At 38.3% G+C, this 21,896-nt stretch overlaps 1 protein-coding gene across 1 annotated transcript; it reads left to right on the top strand.

Annotated features, from left to right (window-relative positions):
* Window positions 1–143: 143 nt before the first annotated feature.
* On the top strand, window positions 144–21,754 carry wdr25 (WD repeat domain 25). Its single transcript, XM_080870886.1, has 7 exons — window positions 144–299; window positions 984–1,696; window positions 7,904–8,051; window positions 16,540–16,670; window positions 17,945–18,115; window positions 18,540–18,680; window positions 21,271–21,754. The coding sequence occupies exons 2-7, from the start codon at window positions 998–1,000 to the stop codon at window positions 21,490–21,492; spliced, it is 1,512 nt and encodes a 503-aa protein (XP_080727012.1). The 5' UTR covers window positions 144–299; window positions 984–997; the 3' UTR covers window positions 21,493–21,754.
* Window positions 21,755–21,896: the final 142 nt, after the last annotated feature.

A 21,896-nucleotide genomic window follows, 5' to 3' on the forward strand; every position in this document is an offset into this window, starting at 1 on the left:
ATTACACATATAAATTTTGATATATAATTTTCAGTTCGATTTCCTACGAAATCCACGAGTTTAACTAAATGTACAGAAATATAATACGTCGGAAGACAGAGGGAGTCGCTTCAGATCCGGCTTTTTCAAAATAAGAGCTTTTAATTTAAGTGAGCGTGTTATTTCAATTGGCAAACGGTAACAGTACTTTTATGCTGAAATGCTACATTTACTCGAATTGTTTTGCGGGATGCTGAACCTAAAGCATGACTGTATTCATGCTCTGTGCCGGAAAATGTGATTATTTCTGCAGAGTACAGGTACAATAATTAAGAATACAAACAACAATTAAATGGTAGCTTTCTGTGTTTATAGTCTCTGTTAAGTTTTCAAACATAGAGGCAAACGACCATAGTTAGCTACTTTTGCTATACTTGGTGGAAGGTACGACCAGTGCTTGTCATAGAGATGTTATTAATCCAAAATTCTTACGTCAAATACCTCCAATTAGCATTCATGCTAATTATACATGCGTGGCCGTGACCGTAACTGTACGCTATCCTAAGGTGGGAAGTTGACAAACCTGCCTTTTGCTGTCTCTGTTTTGGACAATCCAAGTGTGTAATCACCGTTAATTAACACGTAATGCTAACAGCTAGCTTTTAAAAAAGCATCGCATATGATTCCGAATCTCCCAAAACATCGCTTCATGTCCGTTTTTGTTATTAATAAAATGGTCAGCAACGTGTTTACATGAATAGTTTACCCCTAGTATCTTTAGCTGGTCTCTGGGGTATTATTTTAGAAATAGTCGGTAAAGCAAAACAAATGTTAAGATTTGTTGTTAAAATTCCAGGTTAAATTATTTTAAAACCAAAAGCTGCAGGTTTAAACCTTTAAAGAGTGACAAGCATGTTTACCACCTTTAGTTGCAGGAGTACATGTAGCCACTAGATGTCACCGTCGGGCCTCTAATGAAACAACTCATGCCTCTCTGTTTTCAGATTTTCATGTGAAGATGTCTTCATTAGTGGACTATGAAGATTCAGAGTCAGAGGATGACTCGCTGGATCAGAGAGTAGAAGGAGCAACAGATTCTGCTCAAACAGAAGAAAACCAAGACACTAATATTGTCAAGGTTATACCTTACCCTGGAAGATTTGTGTCTGACCAGACAGTGTGGGAATATCAACAAAATATGGCAGAAACAAGCAGGTCTTCACTCCATCCTCACTCCCAGCCACAGAGCTTTACTAACTCGAAAAGAAGATGTGGAGGTGCAGCAGATTTTAGAAATACTGAAACATCTTTGAATTTGCCTGATAGTCAGAGGGAGATGGCATCCCCGCAGGCTCTTCCATGCATGCCACAAAGTTTAGGCAATGCTGCAAACTTGGCAAAAAGACAGCAAACTGTCCCATCTGGTGTCAGACCGTATATCCCTAAGAGGAAGAGACTTGCCACTTCAGAAGGAGTGGAGCTAAAGCACCCAGCAGAGCAAGTCCTAGGGAATCAGGCCAGAGAAAGTCAGATTCTCTCAGATGTGTCAGCAAGACTGAAGCCATATCTTGCTCAAACGCCCAGCATGACAGGGATACCCAGGAGGCTTCTGATGAGCCTGGGAGGCCACCAGGGCCCAGTCAACACAGTGCAGTGGTGTCCTTTGCCCCATGTCAGCCATCTGTTGCTGTCTGCCTCCATAGACAAGACTTTCAAGGTAAAGAAAGCTACATTTGTTTTATAAATGATGTACAATAGTGAAGCTGTGGAAATACATCAGTAGTGCTATGCTTTAAATAATGTAGACCTGATGTGTTGTTTTCTTTTATTTAAACTGTCTCATACAATTAAATTAATCATTATATTTCCCCACTTATCTTTCTGTAACAGAATAGAATTTCAGTAGAAATAGAATAAAATATGCTATTTACTCTTGGGATGCTCCAGGTCCAGTTATAGCTAACTGCTTCATAAACATTGAAACGTAGAAACTATGCAGGGTTCAACATAACAAATAACCCTGCAGCCTGGGGCCATTAAAAAAGTATGTCGGTCAAGTTGATTGGCTAGCTGCTGACACATTTGGACCAGTAATGTTGTTTCCACCAATTGATTTACCTGTGAACTGGCTGAAATGGACCCTCACTGACGAGCGTTTTTTTCTTACCATCAATATGATCACATTAAAGAGGCAGTAAAGATCACAATCTGTGCGGATAGCTTACATGTGAGAAAGGTGACCTGCTCCTAACCACAGCTGCATTAAGAAGAAGCTAAAATTTATGCAGATAAACTGATATTTAAATTTGTCAGGGGAGCTGTGGCAGCCATCCACCATCTCTCTTTGAAGCAACAAAACCTGCGGCATGCAAGTGCTAATTCAGGCTTTGGTTATATATTTTTTTCTGATATGAATTTATAATCTGAAGACACAAATCTACTAATACATTATGCGATATGCTTATACATTCAGCTAGCAGTATATAAGTGAATCAATAATTGGCTTTTGTTTGTGGGCACCATAAAAAGTCTGATCTGCTGGTCTGTTGGCCCAGTGGAGAAAAATGCTATGTTGACAGGTTTCAGCTTTCATGTGGATATATATCACTCATCCAAAAACAGTTGTTTAATCTGCCACGAGGGTACTGTGTCCATACCTCTACAGCAGAACTTACCCAGCATGCAAGCTGAAGCTGCGAGCGCTAAGACGATACTTGCTTACCTGACATGTAGTGTAATTGGAAGAGATACAGTGTCTGTCCTGCTGCCTCAATTTATAAATATACAATGTACCACTTTCTTTAGAATCATATCTGTCACTGTGTGTTGAATATATGTCAGGGCCCATGGGCCCTGTCTCTCCTTCCCGATTTATCTCACTGTTTGTATTCTACCTCCCTCTCCTTTTCTCTGGTTCACACCAGGAAAACACTCCATCATTTCCCTGTTGTAAAGGTCAAGCAATGCAGCTAACTGCCTGCTATCGACTAAATATGTCTGTCCCATCATAAAATCAAATACTGCCCCAATATCCTGTGAGGATTTTGAATAATTAACGATTTAAATATGAATGACTATATTTGCATAATCTTACAAGTGCAGCGGTATGGTAGCCACCTCTTCTGGCACCTGGAAAGGGTTGTTTGGAACAGATGGTGGAGACTAGCAGAGGAAGGGAGGAGAAGACCCGTTTGTTTGTATGCATGGATTATCTCTTCTTCTCTCAGGCTGTCTAACCAGGCGTTTTCTGTGAAACCAGTAAATAGAAGAAGTTCTCATACTTATCGTCGAGGACTGTGACAGCATTTTGAAATGTGGAATTTCAGCATCAGACAATGAAATGAAATAAGTATTTCATTATATTAGATTTGTTGACAAATTCAGGTACTTCCAGGATAATTATTTTTTTTATAGTAATTTGATTTTTCTATGTAGAGAAGAAAAATCTTTTTCCCAAAAATATTTGAATTATATTAAATTAAATTACATTACATTTAATATAATTTTAAAAACTCAGTGAAAAGAAGAATGATCAATAAAAAAGTCAATATCTGTACTTAAAAAAATTCTAATAGGAAATTCAATTTTGCATAGCAACAAAACCGGAGCTTCCATTACTCCCATTTAAAAATAGGGTTATTTTATATTTAGATGTTTTATATTTTTTCAATGCAACTGATACAAATATAGTAACTCTGTGGCTATCTAACTGTATCCTGTGTAACCACTTCTGTAATATACAGATTGATGGATTAAGATTCAGGTCTTTTCCAAAGCAGTTGGTGTGATGTGGTGGTGATGGTGCAGAGCTCCACTGCTCCATATAAAACCAAATCGTCTGAATTTCACAAAGTTCTGCAAAAATCTATGAATCAGTCAATCTTCAAAGAAATGTTTTTTATTTGGTAAAAGTATCTGTAGTTTGAGATAACTACAAGATGGTACTGATTATTTCACCGCTTATTACATATTTAATTGAATATTCTGTACTTAAGATTTCAATTGATCAGTAAAGAAAGTAGTTGTCAGGAGTTCATCGATTGATCTGGTAATCATTCGGTTTAGGGCTGTAACCTTTCCAGAGTTCCACTTTACGATTATCATATTTAAAAAATCTAATCAAAACATATATAGAAAACCAAAAAAAAGTAATCACAATTATACAAAATTGATTAGTGTGATTAATCTGTATCTTTGTTTACTGTGTGTTGTCTTTTTTTTTGGCAAATTCAACTCGAAATGCAAGTGAAACCACTGTTTACACAATCAGTGGCAACATGATCAAATGTGTATTTAAGATATAATATTGAGATTTCATTTTAAGTTAGCTCAGAGTGACATTAAGTTCCAATTTACTGTAAACCTTTTAACAACACAATTAATAGGAATTTGTTGGTATGCTCACAAAACACACCCAACAACACACAACACAGCACAAAACACAAGTATATGAAATCAACCTATAAAGTAGTGCAAGTGTATTAGGGGACGGGGGTGTAGCAGATCACAGCAGGGCACAGTACATACTGCCAAACAAAAAATGGTGTATTTTGTCTACAGACAACTTCAGATTAGAAGAACCTGCTTTTTTTATTTGGGAAGTGTTAACTGCCAGAGAAACAGTAACGCTCCCTGGGGTGTCCTGGTGTTGAAAGTAACAGGAAAACTGTTGAAAAAGACACGTTGTTCATGCAGTTTCTATTTTCTTATTGCACATTATTATTTATCTTTTATAGTCTTTTATGGCTTTCAGCACTTTGACCACAGCTATTGTTTACTAGTCTGGTTTAATTCAGAGGAAGGACATAATGAATGAAATCCTAACATTCACCTCTCTGTACTCAAGTTCCTTCACTGACATGCTTTTGGTTCCTGACTTGTGTTGTTCAGTCCTGTCTGTCAGACTATTATTATTATTATTATCCCAGCCGGTTTGGAGCTGATGTCACCATGGCTACAGCAGGTGTAAAGCAGCCGTTTTATGTTGATAACACGAATACCAATTTAGTTTTAATTACCAAGAGTCATTTAGGAAGCAGATTACCCCAATGAGTCATTTGCAGGGATCCGCTCTGCATGTCTGTTAAGTGGCCGGTGAAATTAAAGGGGATGCAAATAAACAAGCACTCGTTTTCAGTGATGCACAAGTCTCGCTCGGTATTGGATTAATGCAACTGTGTGCAATGAATTGTTTTGTTATGCTGTATATCATCGCTGCTGTCATTCACAGAGCTGAAGCTGTGGCCCTTTGTCAGACTTGTTATGTAGAAGTATGTTTGGTTTAATACTCTTCAGCTTTTTGGTCAGTTTATATTGTTATCAGTTGCTTTTCTCTTAGATTTCCATGCTACCTTCAGATGGCAGTGTTTCCTTAAGTGGAAGATCATTCAGAAAATAGGCTTATAGTGTTGTACAGTGAATGGGAGTAATTCCTAACAGATGCATCATGTCCATATGGCGGCTAAGCTGTCATCCCTGTTGGACAACGTCTCCCACCCCATGCAGCAGACTGTGACAGCACTGAGCAGCTCCTTCAGTGGGAGACTGCGGCACCCACGGTGTGGGACGGAGAGATTTCGCAGGTCTTTCCTCCCCACTGCTGTCAGACTCCACAACAAAGACTTTAACTGAACAAACACACACATCCACACATGTGCAATAACACTAAGTGCAATAATCTTTTCTGGCATCGTTGTATTTTTACTCAGTTGTATATAGCATTCGTATTCTATTTTTATCTTATTGTATATTTTTATTCTATTTTATTCTACTGTATATAGTATATTATTTTATTCTATTCTGTACAGCTGTGTACTGTATTTATTCTTATTGTATTCTAATTTTTGCGTCATAACTTTTGCACTGTCCACTTCCTGCTGTGACAAAACAAATTTCCCACGTGTGGGACTAATAAAGGTTATCTTATCTTATCTTATCTTATATTTAGTTTATTTCAATTAAAAACATGCCTCTGTTTCTCTCTCTCTGTGCTACTTTTCCCCCCACCCTGGAGGCATCTCTAGCATTCTGTTTGTCAGACTTCTGTCTGCTGGATTCAGATGTCGCTCTTCTCTGTCCATCTGTCTTCTTTGTGTCCTGTGGGAGCTGTGGTACACTACTTTTTACTGTGTTTCATGTGCTGCATAGAAGAGTCGTATTTAATAATGAAACACAGAGAGAAGCACAAAGGGATCTGCAGTGCTCCATAGATCTTAAAATTTCCTCTGTGGCCCTGGCAGTGCTTAGGAGCCCAAAAAATACTTCATCACCTCAGTGGGCACCAGTCCAGACCACCCACTGGATTTCAAGCTGGGCTTCAATGAGAACCTTTTTTCTTTCAGCATGTCTAGGAGAAAATCCTACTGGACCTTTTATGAAAGACATTTTATAATAGTGATTTTGCCAAGTGAACTTTTTGAAAGCCATCACTTTGACTGAAGACATCACTTGAGCAGTGTGGGTAATTACCACCTCCTTTATTTACACGCCACATTTTCACCATGATATCGTATTTCAAACCCGCAAGGTGTCACGGTGTGTAGTCATGACCACCATGACAAACAGGAGGCAGCTGGGAGCTTTTCTCTCCTGCTCTGTTTTTTATCAGAGTAAACTCTGAGAATACCAACGCATTAAAGCCATTACAGCCCAGTGGGAATTGATTTATAGGCCCACTCAGAGGTAATTAGTTTGATTAATTCATTAGAAAGGCTGTTTCTCCCTTAAAATCCTACAGACAGACCCAATTTCTATGGATGTTTTTCCTAGTTTTTCCAGCTGATCATTTCATTTCATTACAATGGAAGAGAGGTGAAAGTGGCCTATATTAAATCTTTCTCAGGTTTGCGGAGACTTCACACAGAAAAAGAGTTTGAGTTCCAAAGGACACAGCACAGGCACACACAGAATATTTTAGGTTTGTAAAATTTGTCCAAACCTGCTGCTTTTGATTTTCATCAAGCTGCTTTAAAGCTTCGTCCAATTCAGACAAAAGTCAAACAAGTACAGTCAGTTAAAAAAGAAAAAAGAAACACTTGAGCATTGATGTACATATACCATAAACCCATGCTACATGTATTCCATGTATCCATTTGTAGTTATGCGCTCACAGTTCCATACTTATTTAATATTTGTTATATATATACACACACACACATAAAAAAGAAAAGTAAAAAAACAACTTTTGGCTTATTTTATCATTTTCAATAACAGTAATAAAATTTTTCACCTTCACTTGGGGGCCCAAAAAATGAAAACAAATAAAGTTGTCTTCTGTATGAATATCCTTTTCCAGAGTGCAGTGATACTTCCAAAGCATTTGACTTATTTGATATTCAATAGTTTTTTTTATAGCTTTACAGTATATGTGCACATTTCCCCCTTCGTGGTAGTGATGGCATTCAAGTATTTGACTTCCACATTATTATTACTATTAAACTTAACTAATAGATTTTATTGTCACATAATACATAGCTTGGTTTTGAATTTCATAACTGAGCTAAACCGCTCTAGAATGATACACTGACAGGAAGTTAACTGAATATTTGTATAAACTTTTCTTTGAATATCAATTTGATCCAATGACCTAGGCTTCCATCTCTTTGATGTGGAGGGAAAGCACTGCATGCCAAAACCTCTGATGTATTTCCTTGTTCTTTATGTCATCAGATCGCGTAAAAGATCCAGGGTTCTTTTGTGTATCTGTATATATGTGATCATTTAAAACAACCCCTTAAGACCAAGCACAACCTACTGATTATGGATTTTGAACTCTTAGAAATTCATGCAGTCAGTTCTTGGCCTTTGAGTCTTTATTCCTGGAATGTCTTAATCTTGTGCACAGTCAGTGAAAAAACAACAAAAAAGACTGCAGTCTGGATAAGTTTGTGAGTTTGGCGTGAATTGATGTGCCCATGTCTGGCAGGTGTGGGATGCAGCAGAGAGCGGGCGATGCCTCAGGGTTTACACCTGCCATTCGGGAGCTGTGCGCAACGCCTGTTGGACCCCCTGCGGGCGACACTTTCTCACTGGCTCATTTGACAACACGACTGTGATCACTGATGTGGAGACGGGTGAGCAGCAGCAGCATTTCTTTCTGTAGTTCTGAAGAACCAAATGTCAAATAACAAACCACTGGCTTTACTTTTTCAAGTATATCACTGTGATTTTTCCCCTGAACCAAACTCAACACGAGATATAATTTTGGATGTTCCCATACACAGGCAGAACGACTGTGGTGTGTATATTACATTTACTTAATTGGCTTGAAGTATGAACCTTTGTTTGATTAGATATTTTTCTCCAACCACGTTGCTGATGTTGTGGGACAACAAAACGCCTATGCAATTTCACTTCATGCACATTTATTGTTTCTCAAACTCTGATTTAAAGTCAGTGTAGTAATTTATGTGTGGAGTAAATTTAAATTGCCTTGAGCCTCCAGAATCTGTTATGAGCTCATTGTATGAATTGCAGAGCTACTTCTCTCTCTGTCTCTGACTCTCTCTCTATAGTCGTGACTCATTTCAGGGACAACCTTTGAAATCTGAATTCCTCGAGCAAATGTCTCTGCAAAGATGTCTCCAAGCACAGCCAAGAAATGCTGCTTTCTTGCCTTTTAATATCAAAATAAAATAGCAGGTATTTTGTTTTAATGCCCAATTTATGCTTTAGCGGGAAATCTACGTCATAACTTAGACGTAACCACAAACCCCTCTGAACTCTACAACATAACCTGACCTGCACACCCTCAGAAATGCAACTACATGTTGGTTAGTGCTGCTGATAACTATTGTGGTGTACCAAAATCCACTTGGATTTAGGCACTCCAATTCATGTCAGCTCATTAAGTTACACATTTGGAACTTGAACACAGAATTTGGCTGGTGGTTGGTGGTTCGATCCCTGGCTGCGCCATCTGCATGCCTTGGGCAAGACACTAACCCTTAAGTTGCGATGCATCCATCGGACTTGAGTGCTATGGTATAGTAGAAGTGATACATATTACTAACAAAGTTGTGAATAATTTGCAAGAATAATACATTTACTTTAGTTAGTTTCCTGCAAATCAGCCTAAAAATCTACAGTGGGACTACATTCTCTGGCCACTACATTCTCTGGTATACCTGTTCAATGGTCTTTAACAAAATACATAATCAGCAAATTACATTGCAGTGCATTTAAGCATGTAAACAGCAAGATGACATGCTGAAATCTAAATTGAACATCATGCTGCTCTGAGCATTTTAGAAATGGCTGATCTACTGAGATTCTCCCACACAGCCATCTCTACAGGTTACAGAGAATGATCCAAAAAGAAAATAACCAGTAAGCCGCAGGTTGAAAATGCTTTGTTGATGCCAGAGTTCAGATGAGAATGGCCAAACTGCTTTGTGATTTTTTTGCACTTTGAGCCACTTTGTAGTAATTGAACATCAGTTAGGCGCCACAGTCTGCCTGAGTACTTGTGATCACAGTGTACCCATTTTCTGATAATGATATTGTGCCATGTCACAAAGCTCAAATCATCGGAAACTATTTTCTTGAGCGTAACTGCAAGGTCATTGTACTCAAATAGCCTCCGTGGTCGCCTGATCTCAATCCAACAGAGCACCTTTGTTATGTGGTGGAATGGGAGATTCACATCATGGATATGTCAGCAGTTTGACACTATCTTGTCAGGATGAACCAAAATCCCTGAGGACTGTTTCCAGCACCTTGCTCAATCTATGCCATGAAGAATTCATGCAGTTCAGCAAAGTTTACCTACCCATATGGAAAAGATATATATATAAATCTTATAAAGTTTGTATCTGTCTTGTGTGAAACTTGTATGAAAAGCATATAAGAGTGAAAACAGATATAAGATCCCTTGAAAAATTATATAATGAAACTTGTATGTTTTGGATACTTACTAAAACAATATATGAAAGTAATGCGAAAGTGGCCACTTTCATGAGTAAATCATGTAAGCCTTATATGATTTACTCATGAAAGTGGCCACTTTCATGAGTGATCACATATAAGTTTTTACTATTTCTTTTCCATATGGGTAATAAAGTAGACGTGAGTGTATATTGAATGCCTGTAGACTGTTTCATTCAGGTGGGAGGCAGATGTCTCAAATGAAAATCTAAAATAGAAGTCTATCTGTCTATCTTTTTATCTATCAATACAAGCATGGCAGTAAAGATGATAGTAAGTCATATATACAGTCTGCCACAGTAAGACTGCTTATTGAGCAATAAGAATAGTTACCATGAATGTTCTCAAATTCCTTGTATCTGAACAGAGAGAGAGAGAAAATTTCTTTGAAGCCCCCATGGCATCTGCATCGCTAGGGTCAACACATGGCAAATGATGACTTGCTGCCGTTTTCACTTCCCCTCTAAGCTTGTCTGTCAATACTGTCAATAAAGCCTACGGATAATAGCTTGGGCAGCCCATTAAACACACAGACAGCTCCAGGAAGTGGATCAATAATGGATACATCACCACAGGAGCAGCTACCATGACCTTATACGGCAGGGGTGCCCAATCCCGGTCCTCGAGAGTTACCGTCCTGCAGCTTTTAGATGCATCCTTGTTCCCACACACCTGAATCAAATGAATGGCTTGTTATCAGGCCTTTGCCAAACATGATGGCATGCTGAAGAGGTAATCAAACCATTTGATTCAGCTGTGTTGGAGTAGGGATGCATCTAAAAGCTGCAGGATAGTAGCTCTCGAGGACTGGGATTGGGCAGCCCTGTTATACGGGATCGTCTCTAACCAAAACCATAAACAAACAAATGCTTTTGGTCATATGCAGCCAATAGCTTGATTGATCTTCATCCTTAAAATTTATATTTTAAGGATGAAGATCTGCATGAGAGCGCAATAAGGCTGCATTTCTATTGCAGCGTGTGATGAAGAAAATTCAATTTAGCTGAATATTAATGTGGGAGTTGGGAATTCCAGACCAGTTTCTGCACTACAGATGTGGTGGAGCTCAGACCAAGTCACGAACACTTTAAAGAAAATCATATTCTTGCAGTGAAAAGAGCACATGGAATAAGCTACATGCATAATTTCCCTCATAATATGTTAAACAGATTCCAACATGCATGGGGTTTGAGTTCTCTTCACATCAAATGCTTTTCTGAAATATATGGCACTCACAACTCACCGAGGTTTTAGCTTAGTTATTCTACCAGCACCCCCCTCACCATTCATGCAGCCTATATATCAATACTAGACTGGATGATGGGATACTCAGAAAGCTTGAGTGTTTGTGATGGCAGACTCTAATCATGATAAATGTGATCTTTATGCTCTTCACGGTAATGCAGATCCTCTTAGCTGTAACAGGAAAAGCAGTTGGAGCTTTTGTGTTCAATTGAGCTCTCTTTGCAGAGGTATACTCGTCCTTGAATAAACAGCGAGAGTCTTCATGGACATCTGACTCATCATTTCACCACTGCATATCTACCCTCAGTGCTGCACTAATCATTATGTTTGCGAAGAAAAGTAATTTCCTATGCCTGTGTGTTCAGAATAGTATGTGGACCCATTTTTCCTTGCAAACCTTTGCAGTTGTTTCTGTGTCCAGTTTAATTTGTAGAACCTTATACCCACTCCCAGCGGTCCAAGGGAAGCTGTCACAGCTGAATAGCAATAGCTTGGGGTGAAAACGATATAGGGAAGGCGAGTAGGTTAAGTGGCATAATGCTAAAAGAGAAACTGAGGAGAGGAATGTAAGATAAAGAGGACTTTTTAAAGTCAGAGAGGCTGAATAGTGGAATAAATTAATTAAGTATGGATGGCATTAGTGTGAAGCCCCAGCTTTTTTTACACACTCTAACGACCGTCTTCAGAAAAGCTGATCGTCTGATGACGGTGATGTAAAATATGTTCACCTATTTACATTCTCCCACAAGTTGATGTGTCATTTCATGCAAGAAAAAAGAAACAAAATTAGATCAGAGAAAAGCAATAATACACAATAGTTGTCTCTTGTAGTGACTTCCAGCTCAGTTTAGGTTTGCATTACCTTATTTGATAAACCCAGGTGAAAGCTTCAGTAATAGGTTGGTTGTGAGATGGAGTTTCACATTAGTGCCACGGGCAGGCTTTTTTTTTTTTGTTCCAGACTGAATTACAAGGCCAATAGTGCAAAACTAAATTATTGAGTCACACTGGGGATTGGAGTCTGGGGGTCATGCAACAGAAAATCTTTCTGGTTTTCAAAACACAGCTTAGATGCTGAAATTTCTTCTCCGGCCATGCAATCCATGTAACCCACACTGTCACGCTGGGTACATTTGAAAAAGTTAGATCAATGAATAAATGCACATTTTCATAAATAAGGAAAGAAAGGGACGAAGTAGTAGCTTGCACACGGGTTAACAAAAAGTCAGATTTTGTAGTCAGTGCTCTTATTTCTTTCATCATATATAAATAAATAGAGAGGCTTTTGCAATATTACAGTATAAAAAAAGATCTTTCAGCATTCTTTCACACATTTTTATTCCACTGGAATATTTTCTTCAACATATTCAGTTCATTAGACTTCATTTGCACGTACCAAGAATTAACCACCACCATATTACTGTATAATCACAGGAGCCTCAAGCGTTGCACACCAAGAGGCAACGAATGCAAAAGCACACATCCGCAGTATTATTTCCTCTAAATGCCACCAGTATTTTGACCTACTTTGAAAGCTTCATTTTAGAGTAGCAACCTACTAGGTCAACACAGGCTTTATATAGTCTCCCCCCCCCCCCCCCAAAGAAAATAAAACAAAAGAGCTTTCCTTCAAAAGACAAAGGATAAAGCCCACATCACAGCATTTCTAACTTACATTAACGCCCATGCACTAGTCAAGAAAAGTGAAGGACTTGGAGGCTTTGTATGAGCTTCCGTGGTGATGGCATTCAAAAGCAGCCAACACGGAGAGGGGAGCATTCCCAGCAATTCAGTGTGCAGTATTTTGCAGTTGCTCAATACTTCATTTCTTTCTATTATTGAGCTTCTTTCCTGCTATTCGAGATGATTTGCTTTGACCTACAGCGTTTAGTCATTTAACTTGTCACCAACATAACCTGACAGCTAAAAAAGAGAGGATAAAGCAAAGACATAGTATTCATTAAAAACAAGATCACAGAAACATATCCAGAGTTAAAATATCAAGGGAAAGATTGTTTCAAGCTGTTTCAAGGCCCATTAAGAAAAATAAGGATTATTTTGACCTGAAAAGCAGTGTAGGTAGAAAAAAGGTGGTGCAGAGAGTAAGCATAGTATGTCAGCTATGACATGAAATTTGTGAGAACAGTTTTTCCTACTTTCATTTAAACACTAGGTTTAAGTTTTGTTTTTGTCATTACTTCCAGTACTACGTCACAATGATTAACTAAGCAGTGGCTCACTTTAGCTTAAAGCCGTCTTGGTTAATGAAAGCTACTATGCAGTGTTGAAGGAAGTACATTAATTTTTTAAAATTAGGATTAAATTAATAAATCATGCACAGTTATTTAAGGATTTTGCTACCTTTTCTATCAAGTCCTAGGGCATGGTTGAAATGAAAAATATAAAAATAAAACAGTCAAAAATACCGCTTATTAAGTCTACATCCAAAGCATTTTTTCGGATGTGGCGTGTCAGACTGAATAATGTGTTTCCTAACCTCTGCGCAAGTGCAAAGACAGCACCCATAATGAGGCAGACTCGCTGCTACTCTCTGCTCTGAAGGGCTCATCCCTGCTATCCCAGTCATCCCTAATGTCCTCTGCTCCAAGTCATCCACTGTTTGTCAGCACTACAGCACAATCACAGTTCTTTCAACAGAATAAACTATTGTGAGGGAGGGACAGATCACTGCTGTCCTCACGTATCTCCTCTCGCATGCCAGCTAATTAATCTTGCTTAATTAAAACATGATGAGGAGAATGTTTTCTCATTGTCTTGCTAAACACGAGTTTAAATCTCGATGACAGATCTTCTGAATATCGCTGTTGGTAAGCCAATTAAGCAGGAAGTATGAGCCTGATGAAACTGCCTGTTAAAACTTTGGATCAGACCAGTGCAGTCGTGAGTGAGTGAACTAGTCCCCCATTAAAAGGAGAGAAGGTCCATTTTTGGTGCAGTTTATTAGCTGTGAATCATTCCCCACTTCTAAAAAGTCTTGGTGGGAATATTGTGGAACAAGTCTATAATGAAGTATGTTTTTGTTGTGGGCTAACTGTCTAAGACTGTTTTAGATGTGGCCTTTGTTGTTTGTTCGATGAATTAATGAGAAGCCATTGAGCCCTGAGGTGCTCCACTTTGCATAGCCTTTGACAGAGTTGCTGGCTCATAGTCTTGTTTCATCGTTTTCCCAGGAAACTAATTTTTGGTTGCACCCTGTCAGGCTTAATTATATTATAGCCCTTCGGTGTTTTTGTTTTATGTTTAAGTATGACATTTTTTAATTGACTGAGATAAAGCAGCCTCTAGCCAAAACAGTACTTTATACTCTGGTTTCTTTTCTCCACATCACATCTTTGTCAGTTTTATCTTTTTGTCTCGAGTGATGCTTAAATCCTCTCAGAAACTCATGTGTACAATGCCGCTGTCTGGAAATAGAGAGATAAAACTATCACTTAGGAAAGTTGTGCACTTTTGCAATATTTTCGATCGGTAGAAACTAGCAAGATTTTGTACTGAACACAAGAGTGCAGGTTGGCTGAAAATGAGCAAACAGTGCTGCAAGAAATAAACAGCTTGCATGGTACAGCACACTTATTTACATTTGATATTTACAACAACAAAAAAGTGTGCTATCCTGAGGATTAGCACTGCTCTTCAGCAGACAGAAATGATGCTACATTCACAATATTCAGGTCACATGGACAGAGTCTAGACACAGTGGAAGGATACACTGTAAACAACTTTCTTTATAAACAGGCTGTATATAAAAGACAGACTAAGTCTCCATGTCTAGATGTAAACAATATAGAAAAGCCTTGAAGGTGGATTCTTTCTAATGGTGAGTAGTTAACAGAAGTAATCTGACTTTATGGAAGTTTGTGAGAAAATGATCCCACTGCTCACTAGATTTATGATCTTAGTAAAAAACTTGAGTTTATGGTCTCAATTGGTAATTTTAAGTCTTGCTTAATGCAACATGATGTTCATGTTGTAAGTTAGGTTCTAATTCAGAGTAAACTATAGAGCAGGGTATAATTTAGGCATGCCTACCCTGTGATTGAAAAAAGGCTCCTGCTCGTGACACTAGGTTTCAATGCAAAAACCAGATCTGGAGCCTTCAAACCAGGAATCCACTAATCAATGGGGGACATCTTGTTGGCTTAGTCCATCTTTAATTTTAAAATATATGAACTCTACACATCTGTACAAGTATTTACATGTGGCAGCAAGCATATCTAAAATTAAAGTACATACATAGCATGTGTAACTTTTGACAGTGTGAAGTGATGAGGAAGGCTTATAGGATTTCCACAACCACCAAGCTTATCATCTTCAATTTCTGCATTTATTCTCATTTATTTAGAATGTTTCTTTAATCAGTCTTTGATTGTAGTTGTCATTTATTTTTACTAAATCTGTGTGTTACATTTATATCATGAAAGCAACTGAAATCTTTAGGATCCCATTATAAAGTAACAGAAATCGAAAACATTTTCTGAAAAATGCATTATCATAATTGGGCAGTTCTGACCATAATACATTTTTGTTAAGCAGTGGTAACAGGAAGATTCTTGGTTAAGGAGAATTAGGGAACACACTCTCCACGCTCTTGTGTGAGTTCGTATTAAACTTGTCCCTGCCTGGAAATCTTTTCTTTCCTTTACTCTTCCATCATTCCCCTGGCCCTACATTACACGCAGAGTTTAATGCTCACAAATGTAATGCATGTGTCAATGGAACTGAAACTGGATCCCCAAAATGTGCTCAATTAATAAACCAAAGAGAAGTATCTGGAAATGTTGCATGTGTGGGGTAATGCAGCTAAAATGTATGCTGGCTGTGTTTAGTTTGGCTTTGACAGCTGAGAAAGAAAATTCCTGCCATTTACCTTAATTCATATAGTCTCTTTATTTTTTGCTTGTTTTGGGACAATCAAGCAGAAAGTAAATAGTCTGTATTTACTCAGATTTATTGTTGAGCCTTTATTTATGTGTGTTTTTGATACCAGATTAATGATTAGTGATTAATCGTCCAGCCATCTTCTCAGTTTATCAGTGGATCTTTATGTCTGTGACATTTTAATGATAATGAATCAATTAAGCAATAATTCAGCAATTTTCAGTTTTTAGTTGAAGTGCTGATCTTGACATTTATAAATGTGGACGCAGTAAAGAACAGTAAAGTAGAAAAATAACAATATAACAATAACTATAATGATTAATTCAGTTAAAGAAATGTAGTTTATAATCAATCTTGACAAACCTGACACTTCTGCATTCACAAATTAGCAGCATGATGTTGTAAAGTATTCATAGTAAACATACACACACATACACAAACACAAGATTTCTGTCATGTCTTTTTAAAATCAGTCTTTTTTTTCTTTTGTAGGGCAGCCAACAGTGAAAGTGGACAACGAGTTTAAGGTGATGTGTGCGGCCGTGCATCCCAGCAACCCGGAGGTTTTCCTGTGTGGAGGTTACAGTTCAGCAGTCAAGGCGTGGGACTCTCGCAGCTGCAAGGTCAAATTTATTACCCTCCTTACAGTAGATTTATCATTTTAATTTTCTGTGGGGTTTTTTACCTTCAGAAATCTAAATGAATACAGTTCAAACACATCCTCTTTGTTCAACGCTGCTACACGCTCGGTTTCACATGAGTACAAACATACGAGTCTATATTTCACTTTGTGCAATGACCCTCTAGATAATGCTTCAGCATGCATAGGGAGAATGCAGGTTATATCACTAATTGTTCAAAGCAAATTTTAATTTAATCCTGGCTGCATAAATTATTCCTGTGAAGCTGCAACCTAATATTGCTATTAAGCTTAATGGACTGTTTTATATGATAATCCTATTCACTTCTTCAGAATGTGAATGCTCACATGAATGTTCACTTGGCGAACTGAATCGTTCCCCTGCATGGTTAGACTTAATGCACTGAAGATGTTTCTGCTAGCAGGTGTTAGTATGAGTTGCGGACAGAGAGCAATCCTTAGAAAATATGTTGTTAAGGCTGTATGGTTATGGCTGCCTGTGACTCTTAACCGTTAGCTGTTCCATTCAGGATCAAATTACCCATATTGGATAAAAAATTCAAGTCAGCCACCTATGTCATAATTTTGCTGATATCCAAATGGATTCAAGAAGCAGGAAGGATTTGTGAGACTGATCTGCCACATTATGTTACAGGCCACTCAATCAGCCAATTAAATCTTTATTTTGAACATAAAAGTGCCAAATAATATATCACATTGGAAAAAAAGTTGACTATTTCCCATTTAAAAATGAGCAGGAGGAAGCAAATGCTAATTAATTCATATCCCTATCTAGCTCATACACATATGCTATAATAAAAAAAAAATTAAAAAAAAAAAAAAAAAAAAAAAAAATATATATATATATATATATATATATATATATATATATATAGCCAAATATAAAGTTAGAGGATGCTTTAAGCAGCAGGTAAAGGGTTAAAGGTTAAATTCTCAGTGCAGAGGAGCCGGTAGCCATCCACTGTGTAGCTTTTTAAAAATTTTTATTAATCATCAATAAATTGATACTTCAGGGTGTGCTTTATTGCAGATTGAAACCACAACATATATGTTCTCCATCGCTGGGCACTCTGTCATCATTTGACAGCAAGTCTTTACAGCTCAAGGACACGTGGAGCTGTTATCTTGCCTTTCCCCCTTAATGACAGAGGTCTAGATGTTCCTCTCCCCTGTTTATTTCTCTTCTTGGCTGAGTGCTTCTACGGGTCATCCGTGTATATGTATGTGTGTTACCAGGTGGTGAAAGTTTACCAAGCCGGCATCCAGCAGACCTTGGACATAGTCTTTCTGAGAGGCGGTGTGACTTTTATAACAAGCTCTGACTGCGTGAGCAGAGACTCTGCAGACCGCACCCTCATTGCCTGGGACTATGAGACCACAGCCAAAGTCTCCAACCAAATCTACCATGTAAGATATCTAAAGAAAAAAAAGTAGGTCTAATTACATGAGGTTTGGCTGGTATATGAAATTAAATTTATAATCTTAAGAGACTCATTTTTATTTTAACAGTTAAATTAAGTTAAAAAAATTGTTTAATAATTGTTTAATAACCTTTCTGCTTTTTTATACAGGATAACAGGATAATTCTGAACAGTTTTGAGTGTATATTCTCTTTACTCATCGGAATAGATTGAAAATGATGGTCAAAATAAAAAATATTACTACATATACACAGTGGATTGATCATAAACCTTTATACCATTGTACAAGCTTTTTTTTTATCATTAATACACTAGTTAACATGGAGCTGACTTCACTATAAGTAGTAACAAGAAAAGGTCAAATAGTGAATTAATTTCCCTTCTCATTCTTCTTTTCATTTGGCCACCAGGAGCGTTACACGTGCCCGGGCCTGGCTCTCCACCCGCTGGAAGACTCCTTTGTTGCCCAGACCAATGGGAACTACATAGCAGTGTTCTCCTCCCAGCAGCCGTATAGAATGAACAAAAGGCGGCGGTTCGAAGGACACAAGGTCAGTATCGACTGGGGGTTACGCAGGCGTAATCCATACTGAATAGCACTGCAGTCAGATGTACACAGACACACACACACACAGAAATACAACTTCAGCAACATCCCACCCCACACAGCTTTAATTGCAACCTACATGCTTCATTGTCTTTACCAAGATTCATAGCAGTGTTTCCTCCCAAAAAAACAAACCCACCAAATACAATACAACAGTTCCACTGAGGGAGGCAACAGGAGCAGCATATGGCAGCACATTTGAAATATCACTGAAAAATGCAGCACTGCTAGTGTGGCATTTGGACTGTTGTTTACAATAATTGACAGGAAACAAATGGGTATCGCACATTCCAGGTCCATTTTTGCTTTTCTCTTTCTGGTACAGCGCTAAAAATCAACAAAAAAGAAACAACGTGGCAGAAAAGACCAATAAGACAGATGTTTCTTATAATTACCTTATAATAACCTTTGCGTTATTGTGATTATATTTCTGAAAGCATTGGTAATTAGCCAGTTGCTAATTAGTTGCTATGATGACTAAAACACAGACATATCTATAATTTTTCTGCTCCTCCTACCATATTGGTAGGACACAATGATCACTTAATGGGTCTTCACCCAAATGGTGCACAAGGTTAAGCTCACGTTTGTTGTTTTACAGCCAATAGCCTGTGAATTTTGATGGATTGTGAGCCAGTTGTGCTACTACATCATTGATGACAAGGTTTTAATGCAGTCTTAACAGAAGCATTACATACTCTAACAAGAAGTTTAATACAATGAGCATGAACTGTAGTAACCCATTATTTTCCACAGGTGCAGTCTATAATTTGAAACCACTTGTTATGTAAAAATATGCACACTTGAGTCTGGGCTTTGTGCCATAAGAAATAACCAGTTGTATTACAGTAAAGTTTAGATGAAGAAGTAATGAGCTTTTATTCAGCTTAAAACACAAAGTCCAAAATTGACCAAAAAAAATACACAAAGCAGGGGTCTAGGAATCATCCAATGCAGAAAACAACAGCAGGATCTCACAAAAACACGGGGCAGAGACAGGACTATTTATAGAACAAGGACTATTTGGGGATTGGAAACAGGAGGGAAATGAGAGACAGGTGAAAGTAATCAAGCCAATCGGACAGAGTGGAAGTGAAGTCCAAAAAGTGACACGAAAGAAACGGAGCTATCGCAGCAAATCAACAGCCCTAAAATGCCTGCTGAACATGAATACAGGATTCAAACTAAACAAGGGAACACTGTAGGACATAAGCATAAAGAAAGAAAGTTAGGACAAAGGAAGGAAGGACAATAAACTAGAAGTAGGGACTCAAGCTAAATAAAGTATAATGACTGAAAACTAAGGCAACTTAGCAGGGATCGGTAATGCATAAAAGCGGAATATGGTGCTTCCAGATAGTTCTTCAACATTTAGCCTATTTCCAGATTGGATTAAATTCATATTCACCTCAAAATTCTACAATTACCCCATAATGTCAAAGTGAAAAATAATTGCTTGAAATTATTGCATATTTAAAAAAAATAAATGGTAAATGGCCTGTATTTGTATAGCGCTTTTCTAGTCCCTAAGGACCCCAAAGCGCTTTACACAACCTGTCATCCACCCATTCACACACACATTCACACACTGGTGATGGCAAGCTACATTGTAGCCACAGCCACCCTGGGGCGCACTGACAGAGGCGAGGCTGCCGAACACTGGCGCCACCGGGCCCTCTGACCACCACCAGTAGGCAACGGGTGAAGTGTCTTGCCCAAGGACACAACGACCGAGACTGTCCGAGCCGGGGCTCGAACCGGCAACCTTCCGATTACAAGGCGAACTCCCAACTCTTGAGCCACGATCGCCACAAATAAAAATATAACATGTACATGAAAACAAAAATTGAGCTCAGGTGGGTTCCGTGTCCACTGATTATCTGTCAGATTTTTCTACAACTTCACTGGAGTCCACCTATGGTAAAGTCAATTGATTGTTACTGTGGGGTATTATTGTTCGTCGCATTTCAACAAGGGTTTAACATGAAAAACTGTGGAACACATCTAGCGCTGCGAATGCTTTCTGTTTATTCCACGGCACCTGATGAGATTTATATTTCTGGGGGTTCTTTATGCAAAGTGACGACCTAAAGTGGGTTGGTGTGGATACAGACTTGCATTTCATTCAAAATTTAAACAAGAAAATCACTAAGTAAGAAGATGAGCCCAACTTAAACATTAAAAGGTTAGAGTGTTATTCTGCTTCCTTCTGTAATCCTTTGTCAGTCAAGACTACACTTAAACTGTCTACACAAATCAAGAGTTGCCTCTGCAGTGTTTGTAGGTATAAATCAACAGTATGCAGACACCATCAGGGGGCCTGCACTCTGTCTGTAGATTTGTCCTCCCCTGGGACTTTCCCCAGTTATTTGTGACATTAAATGTAGGCAGGTAAAGGAGGATGAGAGCTGTTCTTTGATTTCCCTGTAACAATTGCTTTTTGTTCTGAAGGTTGAGCCAACACGATTCTGATTAGTTCTCTAAAATCTCCTCTGAGCCGCTATAAATGGATTGTAACATGTTTTTTGTTCTAGGTGGAGGGATATGCAATAAAGTGTGGCTTTTCTCTGGATGGAACTATCCTGGCCTCAGGGAGCTCCACTGGCTCCGCTCACTTCTATGATTATCACACAGCTCATATGCTTCACACCCTCCGTGCCCATAGCCAGCCCTGCCTTTGTGTGTCTCAGCATCCCGTCTTACCTACGACTGTGGCTACTTGTGACTGGGGCGGTGAGATCAAGGTCTGGCACTGACAACCAACTATGAACAAAGAGATTATAAACTTAAAACGTAGCTGGTTGGCCATGAGATGGAAGACTGTATTAAACAGAAACGTCATGTGCACATTTATCTTCAAGACTATAGCTTTCATAATCTCTTGGCAAAAGATAAGAAGAACTTGGCAAAAAATGCTGAAAGTCAGCAAATCTACTATCTACTGATTCATTTGGAAAACTTTTTTTTTCACTGACTATCTTGCAAAGCTTTCATATCATAATAAAAAAACTAACTCGATTTCAGTCGCTATGGTGTCATCTCACTTTAAGCGTTTTATTCATATTTGTCCCGTCTGTTCACATCCTGTAATCTTGGTGGTTGAAATGAAAACAGTTGAAGTTACACTGTATGAGATCAAAGGAAGCTTCTTTACAGTTAA

The sequence above is a fragment of the Rhamphochromis sp. 'chilingali' genome (genome assembly GCF_963969265.1).
Source record: "Rhamphochromis sp. 'chilingali' genome assembly, chromosome: 21".
NCBI classification, from domain to species: Eukaryota; Metazoa; Chordata; class Actinopteri; order Cichliformes; family Cichlidae; genus Rhamphochromis; species Rhamphochromis sp. 'chilingali'.